The sequence below is a fragment of the Lissotriton vulgaris genome, chromosome 7 (genome assembly GCF_964263255.1).
Source record: "Lissotriton vulgaris chromosome 7, aLisVul1.2, whole genome shotgun sequence".
NCBI lineage: Eukaryota > Metazoa > Chordata > Amphibia > Caudata > Salamandridae > Lissotriton > Lissotriton vulgaris.
In genome coordinates, this window is record NC_141695.1 from 228,886,946 (window position 1) to 228,906,884 (window position 19,939).

The window sequence follows — 19,939 nt, forward strand, 5'->3', positions numbered from 1 at the left end:
CGAGTTCACCTCGGTGTGAGGGTGAATTAGGAAAAATCGTGCCTATATCCAATCTACAACTGACCCGCACCTAGTCGTTCATGGTAGAGCTGTACACTGGCAGACGGAAGCATTCCGATATCGCGGGATCCTTATATACAGGGACTCTCGGGACTTGCTTGAGGGCAACCTGGTTCGTGCTGCCACAGCAGTGAGATCACAGATGTCCTTCTGAACCACCTTGCCGATCGTGATTATAGGCAGGATTGCACTGGTAAAAACGGTGGTCCTACCACGCCTCCTTTATTATTTTACAAACTTACAATTACATCTTAAGCCGCTGTTTAAAAATGTTTTTGAATCAGACCAGCGCATATGGCATGGTTCACACAGCAGAGTTGCACTGGCTAAAATCTACCCGCTGACCACCCAGGGTGGTCACTCTTTACCCAATATGGAGCACTAGTATCTAGCTGCGCAACATCAGTGGGTGGCGCACTGGCTCAGAGCGTGCCAACTTGAAGACACCGGCTTACTCATTCCCAAACCATAACGCTGTTTCATCTGGGTAGGACGGGCAGTACGCCTACACAGCTGCTGGTCCGGGTGGTATGCCAGTGCTAACGACGCAGCCTTCGCATGATGGTTTGGACCTACTGCAGGTTCAGTTCTTATTGCATGCCACAGTGATGCATGCACTTAGCGTGCTGTGGGGTGATATGGCACAGGAACGTATCACCCACCTAACCAAACAAAACCTACATGAGCTGGGCTCAGGCCGCTATTTAACCAAGTGATTCGCGGAATCTCTCAGAATACATTCAGAACCGCAACTACTTAACCTCGGAGCCCACTGGGACGCAGACTTACGGCGGCCTGTCACAGACCGGCAATGGGGTAATATACTTGAGAGCCCTTTGTGTATCCCACGTAATGCCAGATTTCGGCTCATCCAATATTATATCATCAACACAACCTATCTGACACCGGAACGTATAAATCAATATTTTGCTCGCACAGACGCTGGGTGCGTGAGATGCGATGTAATGTAATGTATGTAATGTATAGGCATTTATATAGCGCACTACTTACCCGTAGGGTCCCAAGGCGCTTCGACCGCTGCGAAACCCTTCCTGGCTTCCCTGAGAGATGGTCCCTTAATGGGTATCTCCAGGGTGAGACCAGGCATCCCCGGCGGTCTGGTGGGGCCGTTAGTGAAGATGAGGCAAGCTAATGCCCAGAGTTGCCGAGTGTGATCGCTGATCAGAGTGGGCACCGAGGCGAGAGAATTATCGAGTCCGCTGACCTTGGTCCAGAAACCTGCCGCGCCGGGAATCGAACCCTGGTCCCGGGCCGTTCTCTGCTCTCGGGTCTGCCGCCTCTAACCTGTGAGCCACTGAGGATGTGTTATGTCTTTAATGTACTTTCTGCAGACATGAATTCTTCCCAGTTCCCATATTCCAGCACTATCGGTCAAGTCAAAGTGCTACAGGAGAATAACTAAACTTCATTACAATATTGCATATATTAGTGAGAGAAGTACAGTTTACATCTGTTCACATCCTTTAGAACGACTTCAATTATTCTTAAGCTTTAATGATGTTTTATGTTGTAAATATTGTTGAGGTCTTTAAACATGAATCTAAAGGTAGAAGTTGCTGGAATTGGTTGCAGTAAATCATAGGGTGTGCATTTTGGACACGTCCACATCTTCTCCTTTTTTAGGCCATCTTCTGTTACACCGCTTACCCTCAATCACGTCCTTGAGGAACGATGTTTTCACTGTTATTTCAGTCCAGGTTTGGCTGTATGCACTGTGCTTGATTTATGCAGTACTTTTGCTCAAATGTTGGTTTATCACCTGCAAATAAGTATGATTGAACTATTAGCCCAGAGAGGTCTAAGAGGTTATGGCATAGATGCATCAAGCTATGAGACTGGTGCAGACCTATTACAGATGCTGTGGGCATGCACTGTTATTTAAACATATTGGGGTGCAGTCATCAGTTGTTTAAATCAGTGCATGGAACGTACTTTGGACTGGACGTGAGAAGTGTGTATTCTGGGACTTCACTCAAGGTCCAAAGGGAATAAAGTGAATTCCAGGTACATAGACTTGGGCCTCATAGTCTCCAAACATCTGCTTACGCGGTGTTGGAAGTCTCCTACCCCTCCAGTAGCAACAGCCTTCTACCAATCCCTGCTGTGCTGGGGGCAGGTGGAAAGTGTGGTGCTGCCACAGGATTGTGAAAACAGCCAATAGCGGTAGCATGGGACGCCATACTAGCAGACTTCCGCACAGCCTGGCGCGCTCGCTCGGAAGCACAGATGGACAAACCTGTGGACGACAATGAATAGACGAGAGTAAATACGCTGCAATACACGGCCGGGGTGGGGGGTGACACATAGCTCTCTGCTAAGATAGCCTACACAAGTCCTTAGCAGGATCACTATGTCTCTTGCTTCTCCCCCTTCCACTCCCATTTCTCCCCTCTCAACGTACCGCATCCACTCACTCTACCTCTCATGGTGCGTCGTACTCCTTTCCCTGTCCTGATGCCTTCTTGCTCATTATCCAGATGCACTCTCAGCCCCCAAGCGACCATGTTGCTCCAACTGTACTGTGAACGTGGTACACTGGAGGAGGAGGGAAAGTGGGTACACATTACACATAGTCGACATGGATGGACGGGCTGGTGCAGTGCGACTGGGAAGATGAAGAGGTGCTACAAGTGCCTACAAAAGGATCTACTGGAAAAGCTCCAGGGTGTGGGATAAACTGTTTTTGTTACAAATTAAGTTAAGTTTATAGATTAAACTTGTATGATATGTTGATACGCCAACTGTTAATACATGGAATCTGTATACAATGACAATGATCGGCATGTCGATTGCTATCATTGCATTAATTGTACAAAGCTAAGATTCACAATGTATTCAGTCGTAATAGTGCTCAAATACAATGTGTACTGAAAACATAACAATAATAACAATAAAAACAAAGTTAAACACAAAATGGGGCGACATGTGAAGGGCAGGAGGGCTAGGTCTTTCCTGGACCGGGAACTAGCATCCTTGTGTTGCTTTGTTCGCCATAAGTTGGCAGGGTATGCCCATTTGTGGGTCTCTTACTTACTTTGTCACTGGATTCAAGATAGCCTGGCAGATGAGGGGTTTTACCCCCAAATTGGTCCCAGGATGCTTGTTTCTGGTCCAGGGAAGACATGGTTTGGCTGTTCGGCCTGGACTGTTCCTATGAGGCACAGGGTCAAGACTGATTTGCATATGGCTGGGTCTGAACTGGGGTGGCAAAGTGAGCTAAAGAACGATGATGGATTCAACCCAGATCTGTGACTGGAGGTCAGTGTCTGAAAAGATTCAACACTCCATTAATTATCTCCTTGTGTTTTCGCTTTATTTATTAGCAAGAGCAAGTCTGTGGTCACTTAGCGTTAGCTCAGAATGCACTAAGTGTGTATACCAATAGTGCAGGCACTGAGTTATGTTATAGAGGCTACAGGTAAGGCATGACTGCAACCCCTTTTAGATGAAGAATACAATATTAGTGGGCTAGCGTCCTCTGTTAAAAGGGCTTTCTCTAGAATTGTTGCTGGACTCTCAGAAGCTACTGGAAGAATGAGTTGTAATTCAGGGGATATATCTATTATGTGATTACATATCCCATGTAGAGCAGGAAACTGGTAACAGGTACATTTGTTAGCATTAATACTACTTAGTGAATATTAATTTAGGTGGAGTGGTGTGGCTCACTGGTTAGAGGTGGCAGACCCGGGAGCAGAAGTCGTCCGGGACCAGGGTTCAATTCCCGACGTGGCAGGGTTGTGGACTTGGCTCAGCAGACTCGATTATTCTCGCTTCGGTGCCTACTCTAATCAGGGGTCCTACTTGGCAACTCTGGGCATTAGCTTGCCTAATCTCCACAACGGCCCCATCTACGCCGGGGATGCCTGGCTCCACCTTGGAGACTCCCAGCAGGGACCATCCCACAGGGAAAGCCAGGACGGGTTCCCCAGCATTATACAGCGCCAGGAAACCTACGGGTAGCAGTGCGCTTTACAAGCTCAAACATGAATTAATTTTAATTAATTAGGTAGAAGACACAAGGAAAGTTGTGTATTTTGCAGTATGGTATAGTACTAATTAGTAACTATGTGATTTGTGACACCTCTGCTAGGGTTTCATTCAGGAGTAACGGAGGTAGGTCTGGAGGCTTGACGAGTGAGGTAAAATGTGATATAGTTGGGAGCCAATGAGAAAGAGGAGTGTAGAAAATAGAGCAGCTTTACACCAGAGAGCATTAGCAAATACATTATGTAAGTGGATGTTTGGGAAGATTAGTCCAAAGCTCCTTTTAGCACTGAAGATGAAATCACTGAACTTAGGCTTAAGCAAGGAGGCATACATCCAGAGCTCTATATGTCATGTGCTGTTTCGCCAATGCAACCAACCTAATACCAACATCCTGGCTGCTCTCTGCAATGCACTCCCCTAGTTCCAACCACAGAGACAATAGTGAAATTGATGCTGGACCTCTTATTCCCGCAGTGCTGGGCCCGTTCAAGCAATTATTTCTCACTAAACAAAGCACAGCCCTTGAAGGAAGAGGGTTTGGACAAAATAAATGAGAAACTTGTGGTACTGTTTCTGGTCAGCAACTGCAAGGCACAACATTCATTGGACACCCTCTGAGTGAGCTAGGTATATGTGCACAGGACCATGACCTCTGATTTTGTGAAGACAGAATGCACTGGAAACAACAAGAAGAGGCAATTACCATCAATACGACACATGATATTCAAACAATGAATTTGCAATAAATTCTGTAACATACACTTACAGTCTCTTTCAGAAAAAACAGCAAGAAAAGAGAATAACTGGAACCACAGATTTGAGCAATACTCCCCCAAGGAATACCTTAAAATGCAGATTAGAGTTACTGGCACTCCCAAGGCGACACTTGGAACACAGATTGAGGTTAAAGACACTCCCAAGAATGAACTCAAAACATAGATCTCGGTACAAGGTTCACACATGAATCAAGCACTCTGAGGAAATTTCTCTTGGCTCTACTGTTCATCAGAGAAATACAGAGCAAAGTCTCAAGTCCTTGAAGTAACACAGTTTAAAAGCCAAGGTTGCAGGAAGGGTCCAGAGCAAGAACAATCAAGGAACTGGATGGAGGTCACTGACAGGAAACTTGCAGACAAGTCTATAGTTTTGAAGACACTGATAATCCTGCCTGCTTACTACCATAAAAGGATAGTGTGCACTAACCTGATATCAAGTCTTTAGCCTAGTACTTCAACTTATCCAAAGTCTGAAGAAGTCTGAAGAAGGTCTTGAGGTCTCAACTGGAGTAGCTGAGCAGGAGGCGGAGACTAAGGATGTGTTGAGGGAGCTGCAGCCAAGGAAACCACTGGAGGAGCTTAGACTGCTCCCCAGAAGTGCCCTGCCCAGGACTGTTCAGTTCTTCAGGTGAGTGGGTAGGAAGGAAGCTTGTTCCTCAAGGAGTGTAGTCCAAGCAAGGGGCTCTGGTTTGGGCTGGTTTATATACCATGTTCAGGGTCCAATGGATAAAGCAGGATCACGTGTGGCAGGTGACAGTCTGGAAGGTTCTCAAAGACTCCTGAAGAAAACATGTAATAGTCCCTTGATTAAATCTTACAAGAAGAGCAGCTGGAAACTAACGGATAAAATGAACCAACAAGAAATACATATTTTGTTTTGTCTAAAAGTGCACAAGGGGAAAACACTTCAAGACCCTAGTAACAGCAGGAGCAAGGCAAGCCTTTGGTTCACATGTTCAGGCGATGCTTACATAGCAAGCAATAAAGCGCCACAGGGGCAGCATAACATAAGACCTGCGGGCCAGGCCCACTGCGCATAGGATGCATGAGGAGAGCGCAACAGTTTTCTTCGCGAGGAATGACCAACAGGCCGTGGTTTGTCTTGTTGATGAGTAAGGAAGAAACAAACCAGCCAAAGGGCTTGAACTTTGCTGGCTAGTTCACAAAACTGCTCCTCAAGACCATAACCTTTCCAATCACTAGTAATTAAATGTCCATTTTCATGTTTAGAATCAAGGATTCTCTGAACCTTAAACTCCAAATGACTATCCAGCATAATTGGTGTGGGGGGAAGCAGGACAGGTCTGTTCACAATAAGGCTTCAAAAAGGAAACATGAAACACTGGATGAATGGCAAACTCTTCTTTGCCATTGTAACTTCACAACTATGGGGTTAATGATTCATTCAAAAGGAAAGAGATACACAAATCTGGGTTCTAACTTACGCGGTCCGTATAATTGCTAGTTTTTAGTGGACAGCTAAACTTGATCCCCAAACTTGTAATCTGGCTCATGTTGTCAATGTCTGTTAGCATACTTTTCCATATTCAATCTGGCAAGTGTGAAAACACCTGCTGTTGGGAATATACCAAAGGTTTTACAAAGTCTTGTACAGAAGGGATATTTTCAGAATTTGCGACAGCATTTTCAGACACCATATGTGGGTGTATACCCATTAAGCAATAAAAGGGCGAAACCCCAGTAGCAGAAAGCTGTGTAAATCTTGAAAAAGGTAACGAGGATTCCCAACCTTTGGGAGTAAAGGTCAAAAGACATCACAGTGTCTATTCCAAAATTAGATTTAGCCGCTCTGTCTGCCCATCTATTTGTGGGTGAAAGGCAGACAAGAGTCAAGCATCAATGTCCAATAATGTGCAAAGACTGCTCCAAATTTGTGAAATGAATTGCAGTCCCGATCAAAAGGAATGACCGAAGGGAGCCTGTGCAATCATATGATTTGTGGAATGAACAGCATGGCACAGCCTTTAGCAGTGTTCATTTCTGGTAACAAAATGTGCCATCGTGGAAAAAAGATATACTACTACCTAATTGGTAGTATAACCATTAGAATTGGGAAGGCCATGGCCTGGTACCTTTTACCTAGCCCTTTGAAAGTGTAAATAACTGTCCAAGGTAAAGTCTAAGAAATGTCCAGTAGCTCTGGAATCTACAAGCAAGGGCAGGACTTGCTTCTATTGGGGTGAGATAAGGGTGACTAAAATTGTTAAGTATTGTGGAACCTTAGGTGAAATATTAGGCAGGTAATGGTGACTTGGTTCAAGGACTTCATCTAACTGATTGACCCCTGTGTCAGCTGGGCTCTCTAGTTTTCCTGAACCGGGTTTAATGTCAAGGTGCTAGTCTTCCAAATTCCCATAGGTCTATCGGAGCAGCAAACACAGGTTCAATTTCTTTCTATGTTCTTTTTCCTCAACTGTTATGGGACCACAGAGGCCTCAGATCTACATGGGTTCTGAACTGTCCTGACTCTTAAGACTCGATCTCTTATCAGACTGACAGCAGAACCAGCAGTCTGGGATCCCCCAAGAGCTGTCTCCTTTCTGTACATTTAACCTATGTTTAAGCCTGATAACTGAATCAATGAACTTGAAACTATATGATGGTAAATCTACAATATGCACCAGGGAATCATTTACGTCATCCCTCAACCCTCTATAAAACTGGGAAGTTCTTTTTTCCTCAAGCCACTGGGTCTCAGTAGCTAATTTAACAAAGGCAGCAATATAAGTAAGGAGATCCTTATTACCCTGACGTAGGATTAGCAACTCATTATCACTGACCTTAACAAAGATGTGCTTAGCAAAAGAGACAGCACATCATCTCTCTAAACCTTCCAAAATCATGAAAAACGGGTCATTTGTTTCAATAGGTGGATTAGCCTAGCTGGCAGCTGTCCCCCCAAGATAGGATATGATAAAGGCAATTCTGGCAGTGTCAGAGGGGAAGGATGCTAGTTTCTAAAGGAAATGTGACTGGCACAGACTCCAGAAGAAATCAAACTTATGATTATCCCCCAAAAAACCCCACATCATAGTACAATGAGTCTTTGTACAGTTAAAAGAACAAATGCATACAGAATATGGCGAAAGTCCTATAGTAAGGAGAACAAGGAAAACTATAAAACTACCTTACCCGTTTTATTACCTAATATGTTGTAATCATATTATCCTGATTACTAAACCTTCTTGATTGTCTAAATAAATAAATAAAATAAAATCAAAGAACTGTTAATTTCAACTCTATTCTAACTAGGGCCTTTACAAACTTCCCAGTGCATTTTATTTTGGAACAAATAGCCACATGTCCATTGCAATCCAGCAAATTGTCAGTTGACTTTTTATCACCCCTCTAATGCCAACCATTCCTCTATGTCATTTAGCCACAACTCAAGTGTAGGTGCAAGCCTTTTCATAGATATCTGTCTCTTCACTAGACTTAGCCCCTGTTTCCTTAGTTTGTCTGTTTGATTTATTTTGCTTAGTTTTATGGATTGACCTCAACGGGCATGGTTAGTGATTGATTACTTTATATATCTCCACTTATTTGGCCAGCGTTTCTAACACTTTATTACCAACTGCATCATCCACAAAGCTACCTAGGCCTATCTGGCTGACGATCTCACCACTTTCTGTGGCTTTCTTCATATCTGAAGCCGGGAGTCAAAAAGCTTGGAGATGAAGAAATGCAAAATTAAAGAAAATAACAAACATGGCAACAGGCCTTGTCTATCTATCCACACAAGATAGATAGATAGATAGATTTTTTTTTTTTTGATAGATAATTATTTTATTTTTTGATTAATTAAAACCATTACAAAAAGAAATATACATATCAAACACACCCACTAATTGAACATGTATGGATACAGTGCATAGATAAAATTGTCAACAATTGATTAACATTTTCCAGTTAGGGAATAAGTTGCAGCCAATATTTTCACAGGTTTGATGACAGTCTGCAAAGACCAAGTAAAGTGCAAGGTGCTCACATAGCAAAAAGCTAAAGTGCAATATGCAGCAGCAAATATTCAATAACAGTTAGCAGTAGAGAGAAAAAAAGAACAATTTACAGGTTATCTATAACTGTTAGCGGCCGGAATACAGCCATATTTCAAGGTCAATGCTGAAGTGACTTATGCTATCAGCAGAAAAGTGAACAGTGCATTTAGTGCAATAAGCTAGCAGCAAATATTCAATAGCAATAAGCAGCAGAGAAAAAAAAAACAATTTGACAGAAGGATTAAAACTAAAACCGGCTAAAATACATTAGTAGTTCAGAATCAAAACTAAAGTCACTTGTGCTATCTGCATTTGCGTGAAAGGGACATTGAGTCTTACACCAGCAGAGCTAAAGTGCCTTGTGCTAGCAGCAAGAAATTATTGTTTGTTTTTTATAACAATCTATACTGTATGGCATCTTTCGGGGATAAAGTGCACAAACTCCTAACAATTATAAAATAGTAGACCTGATAAGCGGAACCCTGCTATAAAAATACTCAAAAAACATGCAATAATACACAATTTCAAAATAAATTAAAAAGTGCCATAAAAATGGTCCGTTCACTCCCTAAAAACAGTAACATCATTATTTCTCAGCCGTAACAAATTTAACTTTAACTTTGGATGTCAACCTTACATAATTTCTTTTCCACTCTAAAAATGAATTGGACAAATTGATGTATAGTATAAACGTTAACACCACTTAAGCAAAATATTAATGCCGATCTACATGTTCTAACTCCTGTTTCTTTAAAAATGGGTCTTAAAATCGTCTTCCTTTCCTGCAACATTTTCCACACAAGATAGGTTTTAACATTCCGGTATCAATCAGAAATGCTGCATCCCTGCTCCAACTCTGGAAAGAACACTACATTATGGCACAGTAATAGTCTACACCCCTCTCAGAGCACAACTACCACTTTAATCCGTTGATGGTTAGGTCTTTGTTTTTGGGCCTCCACAGTGCCAAAGAAAGACACTTTGCGTTCTAGAAATACACACATACATGCACTTTGCCCTACAGTTCCTGAGTTTCGGGACACTGCCATATCACATAAATGTAATTGGTTCAGGTTTTACATTTTGGACAGTTATCAGATCATCCGTTTTTTCCTGCACAAGGTAGTAGGAGTTCTGTAGGTTCTAAGCATTTTATTGACTTCTATTAAAGTTTACATAGCAGAATGATAGTCTACCCATGGTTGCATTCTATGCTCCATTTATGGTCTGCTAATTCCTTATCCCATTTACTTTTTCCTAGTAGAGAAACTGCCAGAAAGTATACCGTTAATTTGGAAGGGAGATACCTCTACCATCCTAATAAAATCCATCCCGTAAGGCTACAAATGAATGTAATTAACCTCTGCTCAACCCCGGTAGCTGTAGCACCAGCAGCAGGTAATTCCCCTGAGAAGCAGAAGTAACAATTTTAAAGTCAAGAAACCAATACAATGAAAATTCCAAACTATTCTAAAAAGTTAATTAGCACATAATTAAAATTAGATCAGGCAAGGAAATAATTAAAACCTTCTTTAGACAGACAGTGCATAGTAAAGGTCAAGCACCTTAAAAATGTCAGTTTACTTTTCAACAAACTCTAGACATTATCTAAGGTTGCCCATAAAAGTGGAGAAGTCGATTGCAGCACGTGGATTGCCTCTGTCCAAGTTTTCACATTGGGACTAATACACTTTTTGGTGCTCAAAGTCTTGCAAGAAAGACAACTTTTAAGGTTCAAGCCAAGACGCGCTCATTCTGAAGCTGTTGGTTTTGATGCCACATGTCAAATCCTCAGATTGGTATAAAACTGGAATATATAGCCACAAAGTCACTTTTTCTATTTGAATAAAGTTGCCACCTTAACCCGATCCTGGGTTCATCTTTGAACTTAGTTGCTTTTTTGGTTCGCATAATCAATAGGAGTTATAGCCAGGTGTGCCTCCACAAGGTTGGATACCTTAAGTTTAATCAATCTGTTTTCAGCAGGATGGCCCTGGTTTGCTTGCCTTTCTAGGATGCAGACTCCTTATAGGAAGAATTAGCATCTGGTATTGGTCCTCCAAAAATCGAAAAAAATAACAAAGTCCCAATTTTTCCTGACTGCTGTGAAAGTTTGCTGGTCATTCCAGCCGTCGGGGCAGTCTTGTTGGCAGGAAGACTTCCTCTCATCCAGCACTTTTGCAGGTCCAATCATCAGTGGTCAGGTGAGCCTTCTTGGGGTCAAGTGTACTTCTCCTTTTTCTGTAATGGAGGTAGCAACAAATAGCCAGTTTGCACTTAAAATGCAACTCAAGTACCTGGGTGCCAGCAGGAGTCTGGATTCCTTCATTCCTTTTGTTCCAGCCGGGACTTATTTCTTCAAATGCTGTCTTTCTAGTTTGAGGTCTGTTCTAAGGAGGAGGTAAAGAGATATCAATCTTGTCCGGTGTGCTTGTCAGTGATTGGAAAATGTTTCCTACCCAGTGTCGACTGCTTTCTCCCTTCAGCCCATCTCTTTTTGCATCACATCATTTTGGACTTAAAATTAGCAATTTGCTTAACTGTAAAAAAAAAACTTCCCTATTTAGGTCAGGTGTTCTCTCCCAGTCAGTCCAGCTAGGACTGGAGTCAGAAAGTCTAGGATTGCCCTAGAAATGAATGACAGAAGATAATGCCAGCCCCATTTACCATTGCCAAGTCAAAAGAAAACTGCTATGGCTGTCCTTCACTCTGCCAGTTGTTCCTGTATCCCTATCAGATAGGTAATCCTTGTTAAGAAGCTAGTTGTTAACAACACCCCATCTTTTTGAGCCTAGAGGCAAAATCATTGTCCTCTGGAAACAGGGACATTGACTCCATGTCGGGAATGTTTTTTGAGCCTCTACAGTGGGGACAAGTCACAGAACAGGCTGGTTCCGAATCTTTCAACATTGAATTACACTTATTTTTTTCAAGTAGGTGATAGCTTTGAACTATTTTACAACTTTTTCCAGAAACAAAGATTTAAAATGAGGATTTTATTTAAACTTATGTATGTTCATGGAAATCTAAAATCCTACTGATTCGCTATTTAAGAAATGCAAAATGCAATGTAGTTAGGAGTTGCAAAACAAATTGCGAATCCTACATGTTCCTTAATAGCAAATCGCAAATTGCGATTCGCTATTAAGGAATACCTACCCCATTCATTCGTATAAATAAGAATGAATTGGAAGACATTCCCAATTTGCGAGTACCAAATAGGTACTCCCAAACGCAAATGCAAAGTCAAGGGTGATAGGAGGGGCCAAAAGGCCACCCTGTTGCACCCCCTAAAAGTGCACATGTGGAGCACATACGTGCTCTAAGGGCATGTATGTACGCAACATGGCACCTTAAAAAATGCCAAAAAGTGAATTTTTCATGGAAATCGCATATTATCACCAACTTGAAGTTGGTGGTAATTTGCGATTCCTTAAAGGTAGGTTGCACATCTTTTTTGCTTCCTGCTTGTCATTTAAGGAATCTCAAATTGCAATTCCTTAAATGCATTCGCAATTTTTGCGCTTCCCTATTTTGCGAATACCTTTTGGGATGATACATCCCAAAAGTCTTTTTCCTTTTTCCTAAACGGGTCGATTCTGAGAATCGGCCTGTTTGCGAACGGGAAAAACCGTTCATACATCTTGCCCTAAACACCCAGCCCCCTTGGGATAGCAAAGCACACCCCAGTAGCTCACAAAACATTGCTAGCATGAAGGTAATCAGTTCTCATTCTTGTAAGAAATTTTAGTGGAGAAGGGGCTTACTTGGGGTGAATGAATTAATGGGGATATGTACGTATGTGTAGAACATCATCATAACGATGATCTTTCACAGGATGATGAAGTGGGATACATAAAAAATTAACATTTTAAGATTACTGGTACAGCAAAATTTTTTGAATTAGTGTCATAGTGGATGCAACTTAACAATGTTTTGATCTGGTGGGTGCTAATGTGAAGCATATTTATTTATTTATTTTATTTAGGAAATGTATTGAGCGCACAAATACATGTGGGTGTCTCGGCGCTATGGGTCCACTAGGCTGTGCAAAAATTGATGCTTACTGGTTAAAAAGCCACGTTTTTATTTGCTTGTGAAAGGAAAGCAGAGAAGTGCAAGTCTTAATTTGGGATGGGAGACTGTTCCAAAGTTTGATGGTAGTTACTATGAAAGATCTGTCACCCCATGAGCATAAACCATTTCTATTGTCTTTTCGGTTCTAAATTGTACATATGAGTTTGCTCGTTAGTGCTCTGTTGTTGACCAAAGAAAGATAGTTTCATGGATGAATTAACTTTATACTATATATATAATATTAAATCTGTCAATGCACTGCATTGGGGTTGTTAAGTTTATATAATAACAGATGAAAACGTCTATGCACTAATGACTCAACCGTAAGTAAATATTTATGTATGTTTTCTTTGTTTTTTTCATTTGTGAAACTGACAGCCCTGATGAAGCAAGATTGTTGTGCAACATGTTGGCTCTTGAATTTTTGTGCAATGAATTGGAGATCAGATACAGGGGCAAAATACTGTTCTTTTGGAGAAATAGTAAGACTAAATCATATGTGTGACAAAGCTATTTTTGGAATGTATAATGAGCTTTGGAGACCCCCTGCAAATATATTGCTTTCAATTGGCTTGATTAAGTGTCTGCATCTGTAAAGACGTGTGTATCTACATGCAAAATAACTCATAACTCCCTCAGGCACAATATGAAGTTCTACATAGCTCAACGTTGAAGAACAGTAAAGTCTACATGCGGGCTAATAGACTTCTACCCGATGAGTGAAGTAAAATCTTAACTTTAGTGTTCACTTTAGACTAATAGCCTCCACTTCTAGAAATTTAAAATCTCATGTCTGTTCATTCCACAAACTGTCTCTTATCTGTTACTAGATTTTCCGCTATGATGTTCAGGAAGCACAAGGGCAAGCAGACACTCTCATTCTTAAATTCAATAAGCTGTAGATGCTTCATTGAGGTCTATCTGCTGCAAGCTAACAGAATCCTTTCATGATTTCAGCTAAATGGACGTGAGGTCAGCTTCCCAGCACAAATATCAGAACTCTTGTCGATTAACATTAACGACATTGCTGTGGTGGTTACATTTTCATCTAAGATCACAGTTCAGTTCAGCACGAGTGGATCAGTCAAAGTGACAGTCACTCCAGATATGGCGAAAACATTGTGTGGAGCCTGTGGAAACTTCAATGGAGACAACGTTGATGACATGAAGCTCGCAAATGGAGAAATGGCCAGTGCAGTTAAAGATGTGATAATTTCCTGGAAGGCGGAAGACTTGACACCATGGTGAGTCGCACGTTCAAGCCATTTGTGTCATGCAAGTCATGAATCTATTATATATATTTATTTTATCAAAATTTGCCTTAGTATTTTGAAGAATGTAGCCACTGCCTGTCTGTAAAATAATGAAGATGAGATGTTAAGTGTGTGTACTATATGTATATATATGTATCCATTTGTGTGTGAGTGTGTGTGTGCATGTGAGCTCAAATGGGCAGGGCAAAAACCCACAAAGGTAACCTCACTAATCTGTGTCATGAAAAAGGAGTAGAGGATATCCTTTTTCACATGTCCTTGACAAACTCATACGCGAGATCCAATGGATCCACACTAAATAAAGCACCCAAGAAAGGGGTACAAAGATAAACTTCCTATGTTTGAGTATCTTAGCCTACTTTACATTCAGGAGCATATTTATGAGAGGCTTGCACTGCGTTTGCAACACGCAATGTGATACATGCCTGATGCAAACCCGAGTCAGATTTATGATCCAATCAATAACCCTTTACGTGGCACACCATCCCAGCGAGCAAATGGCTGAGATGGTGTTCCATGGGCTTTGCAAGGATGTTCCCATGCAACTCCCCTGGATTTTGACGCATTCCCATATTTAAAAGAACTTGTAAATTTGAAAATACTCCAAAATCTGACAATTTCCCAGGGAAGGCTTAATGAGGAGAAATATCTCTGTTTCTCCTCGTTTCTTCCTCTTTCTATGTGTGCTGCATTTTGCAGCACACATAGAAAGGGGAATATGCCTCTTAGGATTGTTTTGTGCAGAAGGTTCACCTTCATGCACAAAAACAATCCTGCATGCAATGCAGACACCTGAGTTGGCTCTAGCCAGTCAATTGTGCGCTAGCCCATGGGAAAGAACAGAAATGCTCTGTATTGACATAAATACGAGGCAGTCGTGCCCTTTTCTTGTCATGTAATGCAGCGCAATAAGGTGTTCTTAAATCTATCCTTCAGTTCTCCATTTTTTTCATGTACTATGAAACACACATTACACTTGAGTTGACAGCGTTAGTGTGGCTACGATTTGGACTGAGTTTCAAAAGAAAAGGCATTTTTTTTCTTAATTACTTTAGTGTTTGATGAAACTGCACAAAACCTATTATTAAAAAAAAACACTTTGGTTTCTTCAGGGAAAGTTTTGTACTAATACTGCAGGAGCAAACAAAAAGGAGTATTCCTAAAATGCTTATATGAACGATTAGTCATTGATTCAGACAAAACAGATGAATTGAATTACACCAAGATTGGCGCAAATTAAGATGCATACACAAGGATTGTGCTTTTGTTGGTTTTCTGTAAATCGATTCTGTAGTTTTCCAGAAATTAGTGTTCAAAGAGGGACTTGGGTTGGACATGAAGGTCTATACCCTTAGAAAAAGTTGTAGCTATGTTGACAGTTTAGGATGTGAGGATCCTTCACAAATCCAAATTAAAAAAATATTGAAGTTCGATTGAAATGAAATGAAATGAAATGAAATGAAATGAAAAATTGCATTTGTATAGCGCATAACCGCCCTGGGGCCTCGCAGCGCTTATTGGCTGAGGTAGCTTTTCTCCTGTCGACCAATTTTTGATCCATGGGTCAAAAGTTGGCTTAACGGATTCCAAAGGATTTGATTGGCTGCCCAGAACATGGAAACAAATGGTGCAACCACTGTTATAGGACTCAAGGACTCAGTTCCTGTGTCCTAGACAAAATAAGGAAGGGGCACATGAGCGGGCATTGTGAGCACACCCTGAAACCTAGGCCCATGTGGGGGTCCTCTTCTATGCTAAAATGTTTTTTTAAATGTACATTTTGTCAGGGCATCTGCGGGTTAAGAGCATGGATTTCTGGATCCTAACACTTCCTAGCAAAGCAGTATACTGTAGATTAGAGAATCCTGTTTGTAGATCCATCGATTCAAAAAAATGAAAGCAAAAAATAAAATAAAAATGTTTCTGTGATCACCCACCATTGTGCAGGCCTTGTGCAGTGGGGTTGGCTGCTGGTAGACTACCACCTTAAAAACATTACTGCCAGGAGCAAGCTTCCTGGCAACAAGGGGACTAGCTATAGAGGGAATGGATTTGCCATTCCTTTGACACTACACCCCTGGGGCCTAGCTTCCCAAAATCACAGGGCCCGAATGTTAAGGGGTTGGGGACCCCCATCCCTGAAAACCTTTGCAGGGTGCACACTTCCCAGACACAATGGCCCATTTGTAGAGGGGCTGAAGGAGGCCTCTCCAGGAAACACACTGAAGTGTGAAAGCTTTCAGGACTCAGGGAGCTCCCTGCTGCTGAGGTACTCCTGCCCCCACAAACTCTGCCCTAGGGTTCAAACTTCTGTGTCTCAAGAAGCCCCTGCTGCTGAGGGACTTAATCGGCCTCACGAAATTCGGCCATTGGTTGCAATCTTCTTGGACTCAATATTTTGATGGCAGCAGGGTTGATGGCACTGCCCCAAGAAACGATGCTGTCAGGCTCAAGGGGACTGGCTGCAGAGGGACTCTAGCTGCTCAGGTTTGAATTCCTTAAAAAAACAGAACACAAGAGGTGTTTGAGAAAACAGGAACAGTTTTGTTTAATTTAACAATTCGGCCAGGAGACGGTTAGAGGAGCGAGGTCTGAGGACTCTCTCAATTTACATTGGATTCGCATTGGTCTTATATACAATGTTAAATCAAGCCGTAAACATATCCGGTTTACTATACATGGTGAGGAATGTTGGTTGCTCTAATTTAATGCCCAATGGTTACTATAGGTGGGCCTCGCCCTTGTGAGGACACAGATTGGTGAATGTGTCCAGATGTCCGGCATGGAGAGTGTGTGATCACTATGTGTGCTAGATCCTGATTGGCTATGTGTTCCTAACTCATGTGGCATCTGAATTCATGGTTTCTTCTGAAGCGCTTGTATCCCCTCGGAAAGTGTGCTTCATGGGGGCAATCTCTCCTAACTATTGTGATGTTGCTGTGCCTATCTGTGGGAATGACAATGAGTTTCTTGCCCACGTTATTGCCTGCCAGCTATGCACTCTCCCACCTGTGACCCATCAATCATTAATCCCCAGCTAGGTCGCAGGGCCTGCCTGAATACATACTTACTTGAAGAGGTAGATGTGGATTTCCGGATTGGTGATTCTATTAATAAGAACAATAGTTCATTTTAGTCGCTAAACACATCGATATCCATAATAAAGCATGTCCTCCCCCAGAAACTTTACAGTTGGGTCCAAACTTCCCAGCCTCAAGGGGTCTGGCTGCTGAGGGACTTACCCACCCCATCAAATTCCTCTGCGAGATGCAAGCTTTCCAGATTGCAGAAAGAAACATCTTCCTCCTTTCTTCACCTTTTTGGCCAACCTAATTTGCACACATTATGAGTCTGGTACTTTAGAATAGACTCCATGGAAAAGAACAACTGCAAAAAACCCCAGATAGCTTGAAACAGTGTCTTGTACCTGCACACATTTTAATGAGGCACCTACCCCAGAAGCTTGCTGCCAGGAGCAAGCTTCCTGGACTCAATAGGTCTGGCTATGGCGGGACTCATCTTCCCCATGAACTCTGCTGCAGGGAGACACAAGGGGCCAGACTTTGTAGGAGTTGGGGCCCTCGCCCTCAGAAATTCTGTTGCCAGGAGCTAGCATCCTGGACTCAAGGTGACTGGCTGTGACGGGGGCATATGTCTGTTTATGTTTATGTTTGGGCGATTTGTATAGCACGCTAATACCCTGGGGTGTCTCAGCGCTTGTAGGCTTAGAATCAGACAGGAAAACGCTGCAGAGGGCGGTTATTGGTTGAAAAGCCAGGTTTTTAGTTGTTTCCTGAAGGTGGTGAGGGTGGGACTGGTTTTAATTAGGAGAGGAAGGGAGTTCTAGAGTCTGGCCGTGGAGACTAGGAAGCGCCTGTCTCCCTAGGAGGTTTCTTGGTCTGTTGGACAGGTAGAAGATATGCTGAGGAAGAACATAGCGGTCTGTTTGGTGTGTATAGGCAAAAAGCTTTTTTTTAAGAACTGAGGTCCTGAATTATTGATAGCTTTGTAGACGATGCATAATGCTTTGAATTTGGTCCACCTTCTGATAGGCAGCCAGTGTAGTTGGCGAATGAACGGTGTGATGGATTTAAACTTGGGGATGCCGAGTAGAATTCTGGCTGCGGCGTTCTGAACCAATTGGAACTTGGTAAGGACCTTTTCTTGGGCATTAAGCAAGAGGGCGTTGCAATAGTCCGTTTTAGAAAAGATTAGGGTGGTGATAAGGGTTTTGCCGGCTTTGACTGGGAGATATGGGAGTAGTTTCTTAATTTTTCTTAGGGTAAAGAAAGAGGAGGAGACAACAGCATTTGCGTGGTGACTGAACAGGAGTTTATCGTCAAACAGGACCCCAAGATTTCTGACCTTGGTGACGGGTTCTGGTGGAGGACCCATCTCATTGGGCCACCAAGTAGGAGAGAGGTTGCCGAAAGTCATTACCTCTGTTTTATCGGAATTTAGTTTTAAACAGTTCCTCGTCATCCAGGAGCTGATGGCTAGCATTCCCTCCTGGAATCTGGCTGCAACTGCTTCTCCATCCTTGTGTACTGCTAGTACCAGCTGAGTGTCATCAGCATAGGAAGTTAAACTCAAACCGTGAGATTTGATCACCCTCGACAAGTCCGAGACATAAATGTTGAATAAAGTTGGACTTAGCGAGGATCCTTGGGGCACCCCACACAGGAGAGTGAAGACAGGTGAATAGAAGGAGCCTAGTTTTACTGATTGGGTGCGGTTGGTAAGGAAAGAGGCTAGGAGGTCCCTAGCTGTGTGGTTGATGCCCAAGGTTGAGACACGGTCGATCAGGGTGGCGTGATCGACCGTGTCAAAGGCGGCAGACAGGTCCAGAAGTATCAGGACTGACGCTCCGCCTTGATCTAGAATCAACCTGATCTCGTTGGATGCCTTTATGAGGGCTGTTTCGGTTCCATGACCCTGTCTGAATCCGAATTGAGTGTCGTCAAGAAGGTGGTTTTGGTTGATGAAGTCCGATAATTGTCTGTTCATTAGTTTTTCAAAGATTTTGGTTGGAAATGGGAGACAGGCGATAGGTCTATAGTTCTTTGAGGCGGTAGGGTCGAGAGTGGGTTTTTTCAAAAGGGGTTTGATAACTACTTTTTTCCAGATGGAGGGGTAGGAGACTGAGGGGAACATGGAGTTACAGATGTTTGTGAGAGAAAGGGTTATGGCGTCAGGAATGAGTTTAAGGATGGACGGTGGACAAGGGTCCAGCGGGGATCCTGATCTGGTGGAAGAGATTAATTGAGAGATCTGTTTGGGGGAGACCTGATGGACATTTGAAAAAGTAGAGGTGGTGTTAATGAAGTGGGAGTCAGGATTCGTGGGGTTGGGATAAGTGTGAGAAGTGAAAGCTGAGTAAATGGTAGTGACCTTGTTGGCGAAAAAGTTGGCAAGGGAGTTACAAAGGGCTTGTGAGGTGTCAGCGTTTGGACAGGTGGGGGATTGGAGAGTTTGTTGACAACCTGGAACAGCTGTATTGAAGAGTTTTTAACAGATTCAATTTTAGTTAGATAGAAGTTGCTCTTCTATGAGATGATATGGCGTTTGTATATGGCCAAAGCGTCCTTGTAGGTTTGTTTGTCGCTGGGGTTATAGTGTTTGTGCCAGTGTCTTTCTAGGTTTCTACAATGCTGTCTCTGTAATCTAAGGGGCTCCGTGAACCAAGGGGCCGAGGGAGTAATTCGGTTGGAGGAGATCAACT

The 19,939-nt window shown here is 42.6% G+C and overlaps 1 protein-coding gene across 1 annotated transcript in view; it reads left to right on the top strand.

The window, feature by feature from the left end:
• The window catches only part of LOC147701266 (IgGFc-binding protein-like), a 933,218-nt gene that overhangs the window by 869,386 nt on the left and 43,893 nt on the right, over positions 1-19,939 (top strand). The window contains exon 27 of the mRNA XM_086929331.1: positions 13,901-14,187. Coding sequence (XP_086785457.1) covers positions 13,901-14,187 — 287 coding nt within the window. The remainder of the gene's footprint in view (positions 1-13,900; positions 14,188-19,939) is intronic.